The sequence below is a fragment of the Nicotiana sylvestris genome, chromosome 12 (genome assembly GCF_000393655.2).
Source record: "Nicotiana sylvestris chromosome 12, ASM39365v2, whole genome shotgun sequence".
NCBI lineage: Eukaryota > Viridiplantae > Streptophyta > Magnoliopsida > Solanales > Solanaceae > Nicotiana > Nicotiana sylvestris.
Window position 1 is genome coordinate 142,216,029 of NC_091068.1, and position 13,766 is coordinate 142,229,794.

The following is a 13,766-nucleotide window of genomic DNA, read 5'->3' on the forward strand; positions in this document are numbered from 1 at the left end:
CTTGTAACTGGAGAGTATGTATCAAAATATTCAAGACCTTCTCGTTGTCTATGCCCTTTGATTACAAGTCTTGCCTTATATTTATCAATAGAACCATCATCTTTCATTTTCCTCTTAAAAATCCATTTAGAACCCATGTATGGTTGTTCAATATGGATTTTATTTCACTATTGACTGCCTCTTTCCAAAATAATGATTCCGAAGAAGACATAACTTCTTTAAATGTTCGAGGCTCATTTTCCAATAAGAAAGTCAGAAAATCCGGTCCAAATGAAGTAGACGTTCTTTGACGTTTACTACATCTTGGATCCTCTTGATTAAATGTACTTTCTTTTGTTTCTTCCCAAGGTCGTTTAGATCCTTCACCAATCGACTCACATTCCTTTTTATACGGGTATATATTTTTAAAGAACTCAGTATTATTTGATTCTATAACTGTATTATTATGAATGTCAGATTTTCTGATTTATGAACCAGATTTCGGTATGCTTTACTAATTGTCGCATATCCTATGAAAACACAATCAATGGTTTTCGATCCTATTTTTACCCTTTTGCGTTTAGGAACTTACACTTTTGCCAAATACCCCCACACTTTAAAATAATTCAAGTTGGGCTTCCTTCCTTTCCATTTTTCATATGGAATGGATTGTGTTTTGCTATGGGGTACTCGATTTAGTATCTGGTTAGTCGTAGGAATGGTTTCCCCCTACAAGTTCTGTGGCAAACCAAAACTTATCAACAATGTGTTCATCATCTCCTTTAATGAACGATTCTTTCTTTCCGCAATCCCATTAGATTGGGGCGTATAAGGGGCTATTGTTTGATGAACAATTCCATATTCTAAACATGTTTCTTCAAAAGGAGATTCATATTCACCACCCCTATCACTTCTTATCATTTTGTTTTTCTTGTTAAGCTGTGTTTCAACTTCATTTTTGTATTGCTTGAATCCGTCTATTGCTTCATCTTTACTATTAAGTAAGTAAACATAGTAATATCGAGTACTGTCGTCAATAAAAATTATGAAATACTTCTTTCCACCGCGAGATGGTATAGACTTCATGTCGCAAATATCTGTATGAATTAATTCTAAAGGATTTGAATTTCTTTCTACTGACTTATAAGGATGTTTAATATATTTAAATTTCACACATATTTGACATTTTGATTTATCGCATTCAAACTTAGGCAATACTTCCAAGTTAATCATTTTCCGCAAGGGTTTATAATTGACATGACCCAAACGTATGTGCCATAAATCATTTGACTCAAGTAAGTAAAAAGAAGGTGAAATTTTATTATTATTCTCAACAACCATTACATTCAGCTTGAAAAGACCCTCCGTGAGGTAATTTTTTCCTACAAACATCTCATTCTTACTTATTACAACCTTATCAGATATAAAGACACATTTAAACCCGTTCTTAACAAGAAGTCCAGCAGAGACTAAGTTCTTTCTAATCTCGGGAATATGAAAGACGTTGTTTAGAGTCACCACCTTGCCAGAAGTCATTTTCAGAAATATCTTTCCACTTCCTTCAATTTTGGTTGTTGCAGAATTTCCCATAGAAAGCGACTCTTTGGGTTAAACGGGATCATATGTAGCAAATGCTTCTCTAATAGCACAAACATGGCGAGTGGCTCCAGAATCAATCCACCACTCCTTAGGATTTCCCACCAGGTTGCATTCAGAAAGCATTGCACACAAGTCATCAACATCTTCGTGCTTTTCAATCATGTTTGCTTGACCCTTCTTCTTGTCTTTCTTCGGAGCATGTAGATTTGTGTCCAGCTTTCCCACAGTTGTTGCAATTTTCGTTGAACCGCTTCATGCTTGGGTTGTTTTTCGATCCAGAAGCTTGCTTCCTCTTTCTCTTATTTTGAGGAGTATCCTTAACAATATTTGCTCCCATTATTGTTGAGTTTCCACTCTCTTTTCAGCAGCTTTGTTGTCCTCTTCGATTCTCATCCGAATAATGAGATCTTCAAGCGACATCTCCTTGCGTTTGTGTTTCAAGTAATTTTTGAAGTCTGTTCAACAAAGGAGAAAACTTCTCGATCATCGCTACAACTTGGAATACTTCATTGATGACAAGACCTTCAATGAAAATTCTGTTAGTAAACATAATAAAATTAATACTTTCAACATCAGTATTAATTCTACTTATACCTTCAACAAGGAGATCGTGAATAATCACTTGCAATTCTTAAACTTGGGTAATAACAGACTTGCTATCTACCATTTTATAGTCCAAAAATTTAGCGGCAAAGAATTTCTTCAACCCGACATCTTCAATTTTGTATTTCCTTTCAAGCACAATCCATAGTTCTTTTGACATCTCCACATTACTATAGACGTTATACAGATCGTCCTCCAGTCCGCTAAGAATGTAATTCTTCCACAGAAAATCAGAATGTTTCCACGTCTCAATCACGAGAAAGCTTTCATTCTCTGGAGTTTCATCGGGCAGAACAGGAACATCTTCCTTAATGAACTTCTGCAAACTCAAAGTAGTCAAGTAGAAGAACCTCTTCTGCTGCCACCGCTTGAAATCAATCCCGAAAAAAATTTCGGGTTTTTCTGCCGGTGTTGTTCGGCTTGTTGATGCATTGGCAGTTACCATAGGAACAGTCTGGTTCCGTTGTCATTCGTCATTTCTGTAAAAGAATGATACGACGTCAAAATCACGTAGATTTTAATCTCCAATGAAGTAGAAAACCACAAAGGTTTTACTCTCCAGAAACATTGAGTATAACACAAATACAGAAAATAATAAGTTTCATAAGCTTGTTAGTATCTTGTATTTGTAAAATAATTTTGGAGAATATGAAATAACGTATAAACAAAAATGAAAAACAGAAATAGAATTTAATCCGAGCCCATTGAATTCACAGTGGTTCCTTAAGGAACTTAATCCCCTCCTAGCACCCAAGGTTGTGGATTATTTCCTCCCAAGATAGAACGAATACACACTGTGTAGCTGTCATTCAAACCCCAGTATGTCAGCGAACACAAAGATCAGTAGCAAATCACACTTATTGTTGCTTTCTTAATAGTTAAAACAATGCAGAAGAAAGGAGGAGAAGTCAGAAATTCGTATGGAAAATCTAAGAGAATGGACAACTTATTTATAGCCCCAACCTATTGAGTTCAAACGAAGAGAGGTCAGTTACGTAAAACGGCCATAACGTAAATGGCCATTTACGCAATTGGATTATTAATCTTCCGTTACAAACACGGATATTTAATAATATTACGTTAATATTTATTATTAACAACTAAATTTGGCAATAAAATAGCAGCTTTAAATACTACAAACGTTTCGATCATGTGACTTCTGCATGTCATTTGTTTACTTATCTTGATCTCTTACTTGATTATAGATTAGATTAACACTACTAGTCAAGTCAACTCGAAGTATTCCATAGTTATTTATTAAATGTGAATTGTTGGTTTTTTCCCCTATGAAACGTAGTCCTGCACAAAATATAACAAAATTCGTTGATAAAATATTTGCTCTAATTCTTCTAAGACATGCTTCAATATTCCTTTTGGTTGCTTACTGCCACCTGAAACTCACCATTTTGGCGCTATAGAGAAATATTAGTAGTGGTGAGAGTGAGCCCCTTTAGCAAACTCACAAGCAGTAAAAGTGACAATCCCAGGATCAATACAACGCACCAAAAAGTCAATAAGAATTAATATCAGGATAACTAATCCCAGCATAGCTTGTCTTCAAACCAAATGACCCCTTTTCATAGGGATAAAAAAAACACTACAATCCCGAGATAATTGATACCGGGATTAATTATACCGCAATTTTTTCCCAACCAAACATAAGATAAACTCTTCTTAAATTTAGTCCCGGAATTAATTATTCATTGTCTCTCGTACCAAACGAGCCCTTAGTGTCTATGTAGTTCAAAAGTTTATACATATATGCAAACATTTATTGACCTACACGCAGTGTAAACTCTCAGCGAAAATATTAAATTGAACCCCTTTCAAACCATGTAACTCTACCCCTGCTCATGAGTATGGTTCAGAATCTTTGATTAAGAAGTAATGGCTCAAGTCAACACGACGCCTGTATTTCTCAAATTTTGAACTGTAAAAGACTTTTACAATAGACCGAAAATGAGAAGGAATTTCTACCATAGCAGTAACAAACACGCTAAAAGTAGCCTCCTAAGAAGGCTTCCACCAACGACGACAGAATGAGAAGACAAAGCCTACAAAAAGCAAGATTATCTTGTTCGTTGTAGGTATTGTCTGAAAATAAAACTCAAAGCAATCGCGATACCTAGTAAACATACTGTCCAAGATTTGAACTGAAAAGTTGCAAAGTCTCAATCATTCAACAGTTTGAGCTTCTACTACTGAATATGTCCAAGAAAAAAGTGCAGGAATAGCGCTCACAGTCATCCAGCTGTACAGTTTGATATCAAAATGGAGATTTTACTGGTTCGCTCTACTCCCTAGCTCCTACGCTGCTTGCATCCGTTAAAATTGTTAACCTTCGTGCTGTTTTCACAAAGTCACTGCAAAAGAAATGCAGACTAATTAACAAATAAAATGGTTTTGGAGTAAATTTGTGTGAAGCCGGAGTGCAGAATATCACACACAGGGAAGTTAAAGACAAACCTAAATGGTTCATCACCAAGTTGCTTCACCGCACCGGTGATATCTCGGTAAAGCACACGATTAAGCATCTCCGGAATTTTAATGCCAAATATATTGGACAACTTCTTGTGTAACGCCTCGTACGATCCCAGCACTGATAGTTCCAGTGTTAGTCCTACATCTTCTGATTCTATGAAAACTTTACAGTGTCCAATCTCTACATTTTGCTCAGATAGACCATGATGATCAAACGTAAAAGCCGATTCATCGGATATGTTCCCTATTTTATCTGCATTCCCATCTGAAGAACTAGCCCTTGCACAAACAGGAGAAACCGTATCTCCTGAGCTGCTTAGAGAGATCTGCTGTTCAGTAAATATGGGTTGACCAAAGAGTACAAGTTGTGGTGCTTTGTCACAATCAGATTTAGTCGCTGTTTCGGTAGAACTTCCAAGTGTTAGTAAACAAGACATATCATTGCTGCTACTTGGCTTGGGAATTAATGTACTATTGGAGGGACTAGGGGTTGCAGCAGCATGATCAAGTGGTGGAAAACCGACAGGAAACGGACTTGAATGCAGCTTATTGAAGTGGAGATCTGATAATGAGAAACCATATTGGGTATGCCTGGCTCCCTGCATGCCAGCAGGGGAATCGTTGGGAAGAAAGTGGTTGTCGGGAAAACCCGGCATAGGTAGATGACAGTTAAGAGGAAAATCTGAACGTTGAAGTAATCGAGGTTTCTTCTGTGGGGGTGAGAGGGGAGAAAAGTGGACGGTGGGCATGTTCGAGACTAATTCCACAAGCCATGGGTTGACACACTTTACATGTTGAAGCAGATCTGGCTCGTCCCATGTCACCTGCAGCAATACACCTCAACTTAGAGATAAACAATATTGAAGTAGCTAGAATAGCATACTTTCAAACTAGTCAAGAGGCAATTAGCGTGAAGTGTAAGCTTTGAATTGAATATTAGAATGAATTGCCATAGCGAAACAGAAGTTTACTAGGGAAAGAAATCAACTTGTAAATCAGCTCACTGTTTGGAAAATCAAGCTTAACATCTTTTACCACTTGGAAAAGGACTGAATAAAGGAATTAGATGCATCACATAATCATACAAATAATGTTCACAGGTATCGTTCAATTGAGTTCACATAACTGTAATCCCCATTCTCCAACTTCAAGAGGTCACAACTCATCAAAAATACTTGTTACAGAGAATACAAGCTCACTGAATAAAAACGATAAGAAATAGTGCGTCATTTTACTCTTTCAAAGAAACAGATACATTAAGGTCAGAAGTATGATGTAATTTTTTCTGAACTTCGATTTTCATGCCTTTACATCCCCTATAATAATGCATACGTAGAGCAAACGCTAGAAATGTAATATGACAGATCACAACATGATAGAGATGATATTACCTGAAGAAGCCGCCAGGGCGAATCTGTCCATCGAATGGGATCAGCAACCTGAACAGAACATATAGTTCCCATGAACCAGCTCATCGTTGAGTCTTCATTTTCGAACGCCATCTTGAACCTCATCCCCGAGCACCAACGGACCTGCAATGCCGCCTCCACACGTGAGGCCTTCACAAAGAACTCTGGAGTGCTAGCTCGGGGGTAGAAAGTAACCTCAAAGGGCTGTCCACTAGCTGCAAGATTTGCAGCTTCAATAACTGATTCCACCTTCACTTTTCCCCTCTTCATTAACTTATTCTCATCATGCCTGAGAAAAGCGGAAAACCCTCCGTATGGTGCCACGAAAGAAGTATCATGTTCATCTGCAATTCCCTTCTTTACTCGGCGAATGCCCACACAAACATCCCCATTTTCAGCCCTCAGGAACACAATGGAATCCCCCGCAACGAGCTTTTTTGAATTCACAAAAGTAGTCCAACCGGTAGTTAAAAGATGACGCCTAGGTGTCCCTCGGTAAATATGTCTGAATTTCCATGTCTTCCCGTGAACATCCTTCGCTAATAAGGTCTGGACAGGAGGATCTGCAGAGTAGTCCAAACGAGGAAAGATTGTATCTGCACAATACCTTGGAACAGAAAACCCCCCACCATTATTCGCATCTGATTGCGTTAATGTCTTTGCGAATGAAGTGGGTTTTTCCTGATCATTATCCAACCCGCTTTTCGCAACCACCCCATCATCAACATTTTCAACCTCATTACTACTAACAGGTGTCATCCTAATTTTGGCAAAAACCTCATCATTTTCTTGATCTGCCATGTATTTAATACCCGAAACTCTACAAGGAACATAAGATGGAATTCTAATTTCACTCCTAAATTCCACATTTCCACACGCGTGCTCAGCGTGTCCTTGAGGAAAGTAGAACACTATTGAATTAACTGCAGGCAGTTCTACCATATTACCAGCACAAGCATGCCAAAATTTAGAATCTAACCACTTGTCTTCTTCTTCCATAGAAGTAATCATCTTGAAATTAACAGATTCTGTAGAAATGCAATACACCCTTTTCATTATTGACACACTTGTAATGGAAATGTTGGCATCAATGTAAAACACATTCATTAGGTATACTAACAGGACAATCAAATGAGAAGGAAAAAAATGGTAAATGAAATAAATTCAACTAAAACGGATTGAAGTAAAGTCCATACCTTTCTATATCTGCAAAAGCATCTGAAAACCAGAAAATTGCTCCAACAAGTCAGATTCTTGAAAACTTCCTCCAAGAAAAAAGGCCTCAAAACACAGAAAATTTGTTGAATTGCTGTAAATTTAACACGAAAAAGATTTCAATCTTGAAGCCTCTAGCAGATTATATTCAGCTTTGAGTTCAAAACCAAGAAAGAAAAAGAATCCAAATTTTATTCTAAAATCAAGAACTAATACAACTCTCTTCTCCAAGAACCAACTTTGACACTATTTCTCCAGCACCCACACAAAAAAACAGTAACCCACTAAAACAAATAAACAATTCACCAGAAAAAGAAAAACAAGAATTGACCATGAATTAGAAGAAAAAGATAAGAAAGAAATACCCTAGCAAAAATCGGAAATCATGGAAAGTGAAAACACGTTGAAGTGCCTTTAGCTACAAAAATTACTTGTCATTTTTATGTTTCTAAAATGCACTAATGCTTAATCATATATATATATATATATATATATATATATATATATATATATATATATATATGACAATTGTTTACGTGTCAGTCAATGTGGAACTAGTCTTTTTTTTTTTCTTTGTCACTCTCTCTCTCTTGGAAATATTTATAACTTTTCATAGATATTTGGTTGGTTAATTAAACAATGATTTTTCTGACCTTTTTCTTCGGATCTGAAGAAACTCTACTGTATCTTTCAGAAGCTACTAAACGTTTAAAACAACAAAGATCTTAAACCAAGCTATCTATTTCACTATTTTTTAAGGGGTTGTTTCCTAAGATGGATAAATAAAAATAATTGTGAGATAAAAATTTAGTATTATCGTATTCCTTGTTTGGTTACTAATTCTATGATAAATTATTTTATGATTAAAAATAGTACTAGAATAATTTATACTTTTATATATAGATGTTAAACGGGTGGGCCGGGCCGGGTTGCTATTTTTTGGACCCGTACGGGTTATGGTCCGGGCCGGTTACGGGTTGGGCTTAAAGGGTTCGGGTTCATCCGGATAAAAATTGAACCGTAAGGGTTACAGGTTAAGGGGGCCGGGCCGGGTTTAGTGTATTTTTTAATTTTTTTTGTATTTTGTATAACTATTGTAAGTTATATTAATAATTTGTACTAATTTAAATATTACAAGTTATATTTGTGAGCACGTGATTTTTGCTTCATACGAATTACTCCAAAATAATCCCCAAAATTAGGTCTTTTCTTTAATTATGTGTTGTTTTTAGGAAATATTGTGCGATTTTCCTGTTTGTTTGCATAGGTATATGTGCGTGTGTAATTTTATTAATGCATTTAAAAATACAAAAAATAATATAATGTAATATGTGTTGCATGTGCATTTAGGATTTAGTTTTTTAATTTAGGAATTAACAGGTTTGTTTTACAAAAAAAAAATCACAAAAAATATGTAATTGTTGTAGTTTTTGTCATTTAGATGTGCCCTTATGTGATTTCATTGTTTCTTTGATTTGCTTGTTAATTATTGTAAGTATTAATTAATATTTGTAGTTGTATTTAGATTTTAGGAATTGTATTTAAAATCAGAAAATTAAAGAAGAAAAGAGAAAAGAATTCAAAAAATAAAGAGAAAATTCGGACTGGGCCTATTTTAAGCCCAAGAAATTGCACTTTCTACCCAGCCCAAATCTGTCAACCCAAAAGCCATCAAACGACGTAGTATAGGGCAGAAGCTACATCGTTTTGATGGTGCCCATCCAGGTAATTTCCAGACAATCAAACGATGGCGTATTGGTTTTATCTGAACCGTTGATCAAATAGATCCAGCGGTCCAGTTCAGTTCTTTCATTAAACCAAACGATGACGTATGATCGTATTTAATCGGGACCGTTCATTGTTTTAAATCTAATGGTTCCCAGGCCCTCCCCATGACCCGACCCACTCCCGTCTGAGACCGACCCATTCCCCCAACCTAAACAAACGACACCGTTTGGTTAAATAAATTGATCCAGGCCGTAGATCTTACCTGATCCAACGGTCAAGATCAGACCACCCATCCCCTATATAAACTAAATTCTTACCCCAGCCCCCTAACCAAGCACCCCCTCTCGCCTTCCTGTTCATCATCGTCTCTGAGACGACACCCCCCTAAACCCTAGCCGCCCTAGTTCCCTCTCACCTGAAACCCGGCGGCAACGCCGCCGCCGGTCACCACCTTAACACCCCTGAACCCCCTCGACCTACTCTTTCCAACCATCACCATAACTCCCCTCGAATTAGGCCCCAGCTCTTCGAATCTTAAATCGAAGGTGGGCCTGAGGACACGACCGTCTCCGATGACCACCAAACTAACACCCAGTGACCGTCCAGCCACCCCCAATACAGATCTTCAAACCGTTTGGTTCGAATCATCTCAGAGCTTCTCGAATCTTCATTTGAAGATTCGAGCCAAACATGAACTTACCCAGATCTGTCCCAAATTCCTACCAGGTGACCCCCATGCCTCTCTCACCCCTAAACCACCCTTGATTCCCTTCGAATCTGCCCAGAAATGTTCGAGCCCTAAATCTGGAAAAAAAAACGGAACCCTAAAATTCCAATCATGGAATCTGACCAAATTAATTGAAGGGTTGGGGCCTAATAGACTTTAATCGAGGTGTTCTCAGTTGAGAACACTTCAATTAAAGTCTGTTCGACCTCAAAAGGCTTAGGTCTGACTTTGAGCCTGGGTCCGTATAATTTTGAAGATTCAGAGGTATTTTTCCTACTTTTCTTTTGTACCCTATGTGTGTATTATTGCTTGTTTTAGTAATTTGTATAATTTTCCTATTTTTTTACTTGATTCTGTCTCATATCCACTATACCCGTTTATTCGATTAAATTATAGCATTGTTTCTGTTTGTTGTAATTGTTTACAATGTGTGTAATCGACTCGATTAAGTTCGTCGATTAGTTGTCTTATTATAAATTCTTGTTCCTGTTAATGCTGATTGAAACAACCTGTTTGCCTAAATTGTCTGGGGTCTGATTGTTTGGTATCAGTTGTTATAAGCATGTCCATTAATTAGTTTCGACAGTTAATTCACTCTTGTTTGTTAAGTCAACAAGTTCATCAAATGTTGTTGTGTATATTTGATCCAGGGCCATTTGATTTCAGGAATGAACTTGCATGCCTGATATTTGTATTCATGTGCATATTTCAGTTTTAGTTTCAGGACATTGTCATTAAGCTGACAATGAACCTACATTCACATTACCTTCATTCATGTGCATATTGATTCAAGTTTCAATTTCAGTTTCAATGATTCTGTTGAGTTCTGTGTGGTGTTAATATGATGTTTTGGTTTGAATTCAGTTTTACAAGTGTTAATTAGATATTATTGGGTTAGAAGGTTACATTTTAGTTAAAATTCTGTAAATATTGTTCTGAATTGGAAATCTTTGTATTTAATGTTTTTCTGCATTAAAACCTTAGGAATTGGTTGAAGCTGTTAAGCAGATAGTTGTTGAGTTTGGGCAGATTGGTTTAGGGCAGTAATAGTAAGGGAATTTCAGGGGTGTTTGGGGAATAAAACAGTTAGTATGATACTTTATTGTTAGTGCTTTATCAATGAGGTATTAATTAATCCTAATGGGGAACCAAAGGAAGTGGAGGGGCTGAAATTAAGGGAAAGTTTTCCTTAGTGGCTGATTAATTAGAAAAGCAGTTTTAGTGTTATTTGAGTGGAAGAAACTGATTTGAAAAAGAAAAAAGGGGGTTCGGGCAGTAGGCTGGGAGAAAGGGAGTAAGTTGTATAAAAGGGTGTGTTGAGACTGATTTCAAGGGGGACACACAGAGAGAAAAGAAAAAAAACAGAAAGAGAGGACAGAAGGGAAAAAACAGAAAAAGAAAAACAGAAAAAAAGAGCACACACACACACACATAGAAAAGAGAAACAGAACAGAAAAAATAGAGAAGAAAGAAAGAAAAATCAGAAATATTGTTTCCTCATATCTGTCCGGGCTTGTTTGGTGATACTGTTTGATTGAATCTGAAATTTTCTTAAAATTTCTGCTACTGTTCGTCTGGTTTTCACGGTTTCTGTCGGTTTTGCTCAAATCTGCTGAATTGTTTGGCATTTTATTTCTGCTGTTGGGCTTCTTTTGCTGCTACTGCTGAATACTACCTCTTTTACCCTCATTTCCAGGTATATATTTAGACTCATGATACTTCAAAGTTTCAATATTATAGAGAAATGAAATCTGGAATTTCAAATATGTCTGCTATTCATTTGAAGGCATTAGTTGAGTTTCAATTTTTTAGTTAACTATTAGCTTGCGCTTGACATGAGAACTATTAGTTAATCATCCTCTTTTGAAGTTAGTATAAGCTTTGCAATAATTCTATTTATTTCAGAATCTCATTAAGTATAGTTATATTCGAATTGTCGAGACAGGGGATTTGGTAGAAAGTTGACTATTCTTTAAACTTTGTATTTAGACCATGTTAACTAAGCGCTTGGTAACATGAAAATATCGGGGAACCACGCTAGTAAACTTCGTCAAGTCCGATATTGTTTCATTCTAGTTGACATAAGTATTCTCGTTATACAAAAATAGGGCCTAATAATGCGGATAACTCTAAGTGAGAGGTGAATCGATATAATTCGTTACGATTAAGATATTGGAATATTCCGGATGGTTCAGATGTGTATTTACGTTACATGTAATGTCATTTTATTAAATCAATTTGTAGATTAGTTCTCTTTCTTAACAACAAATGACCATTTATTTTAGGAATGCGATTAACTCATTTCTTAAAAAATAGTATATAAAAATAATGTCAATGATTTTTACAAAGTATAGATTTAGTATTTGTAAATAGCTTGCATAAGCCGAGATAAAAATTGATTTGATTTTTATCTATCCCAAACTCAATCATCGTAAGCAAATTAACCAAATAATTAGACCTTTGGACTAAAAACAAGTTGTGTAGAAGAAGGTCGGATTTATAAATACCAATTGCAACATTTTAAGTCAAAGATATACAAAGTAGAGTTCGCTCCGAATAGAATAATGGAAATTCTTCGAAACTATTAGTTTGCTTATCAATTAAATTTTTCCTAGTTTTTACACGTAATTCGCTTTTGGTAAGTTTTCAAACATATACACTTAGTCTTAAGCTTAGGAAAATAATAAATAACTTGTGCATATAATTATCAAGTACTGAAAATACATAAACAAAATACGAATACCGTATTTACGATAAAAATGGTATTTTAGTTGCACGTTATTTATTTATTTTTCATCTCATTAATTCTATTAATTTGAATAGTTTTGAGGTATATAATTCACACGTTTAAAATATAACCTGTGGTCAACACCTAATAAATTTTGATTTTTTTTAAAGAAATCTCGAGACATTCCATTCGGTGATTTCCCATGGCTTTCATATTTAAAAATAGATGGACAGAATAAACATTTGTAGAAAATTTATATTACCATCAAAAAATATTTTGTGTAATTGGGGACACGTTCGCGTGACATGATTACATTTCTAAAAACAATTCGGAGTATACGTTCGCGCAACTTCGAGCAAACTTTCTTAATAAAAGGGGGTTTTTCGGAGGATATTAAATTAATTTATTTCATATAACCCGAGATGTACAGTTCACTATTTAATCATACAAGAGTGACGAATGTTCGTAATTTTATTTTAAGCACGCGCAATTTCGGCCATAAATTCTTTTTTATAATAAAAATATAAAAAATATTATCAATCTTATTGTGTACACGTATGCGTGACATGATTCTTTACATTTATATATATAAAAAAATACGAATATGCGTACGCGTGATTCGTTTCAAAGTAGGTCTATAGTTGTAAACAATCTAACGAAAAATGGTAACAAAATCATGCAACAAGAAAAAATGTATTTAGTAAATCAAGATAATTAAGCCAAGTATAAAATGGTTAAGCGACCGTGCTAGAACCACGGAATTCGGGAATGCCTAACACCTTCTCCCGGATTAACAGAATTCCTTACTCGGATTTCTGGTTCGCAGAATGACAAACAGGGTCATATTTTTCTCGATTCGGGATTAAAACCGGTGACTAGGGACGCCATAAAATTCCCAGGTGGCGACTTTGAAATTAATAAAGAATCCCGTTTCGATTGTCCTTTAATCGGAAAAACTCTCTTTACACTACGCCCCCTCTGGAATGTTGTGTAAAGGAGAGGTATGACAGCTCTGGCGACTCTGCTGGGGACAATATTGCACTGCGAACCCAGAACCACTAGGTTCAGGGTTCAAGAATTCGAGCTTAAAATAACTGTTATAGTTGGCTTTGTTTGTTATCTGATTTTTTCACATATTTATGCTTAATGTACTAAATGTTGCTTTTTACCGCTTCAATATTATCTGAATTGTGTATATAAAACTGCTACGAAACCCTTCTTCTTTCTGAGTCTTCTGAATTTATGGTGCACACGTGCGCGTGGCCCACATTTCTGTTAGAAGTCATACCAAATAAGA

General features: G+C 35.9%; 1 protein-coding gene across 1 annotated transcript; it reads right to left on the bottom strand.

The window, feature by feature from the left end:
- Positions 1-4,069: 4,069 nt before the first annotated feature.
- LOC104248648 (auxin response factor 18-like) lies at positions 4,070-7,739 on the bottom strand. The gene is made up of 5 exons (XM_009804954.2): positions 7,652-7,739; positions 7,268-7,380; positions 6,054-7,099; positions 4,648-5,486; positions 4,070-4,544 (listed from the first exon to the last, which is right to left on the bottom strand). Exons 3-5 carry the CDS (start codon positions 7,080-7,082, stop codon positions 4,475-4,477), a joined length of 1,938 nt encoding a protein of 645 aa, XP_009803256.1. The 5' UTR covers positions 7,083-7,099; positions 7,268-7,380; positions 7,652-7,739; the 3' UTR covers positions 4,070-4,474.
- Positions 7,740-13,766: the final 6,027 nt, after the last annotated feature.

What these genes read in the sequence shown, in the direction of transcription:
- LOC104248648 (XM_009804954.2), bottom strand. Translation starts at nt 7,082, where the DNA reads ATGATTACTTCTATGGAAGAAGAAGACAAGTGGTTAGATTCTAAATTT. An exon ending in CGCCCTGGCGGCTTCTTCAG is followed by an intron (nt 5,487 to 6,053) that starts GTAATATCATCT and finishes GTATTGCTGCAG; the next exon opens with GTGACATGGGACGAGCCAGA. An exon ending in CTTGGTGATGAACCATTTAG is followed by an intron (nt 4,545 to 4,647) that starts GTTTGTCTTTAA and finishes TTTCTTTTGCAG; the next exon opens with TGACTTTGTGAAAACAGCAC.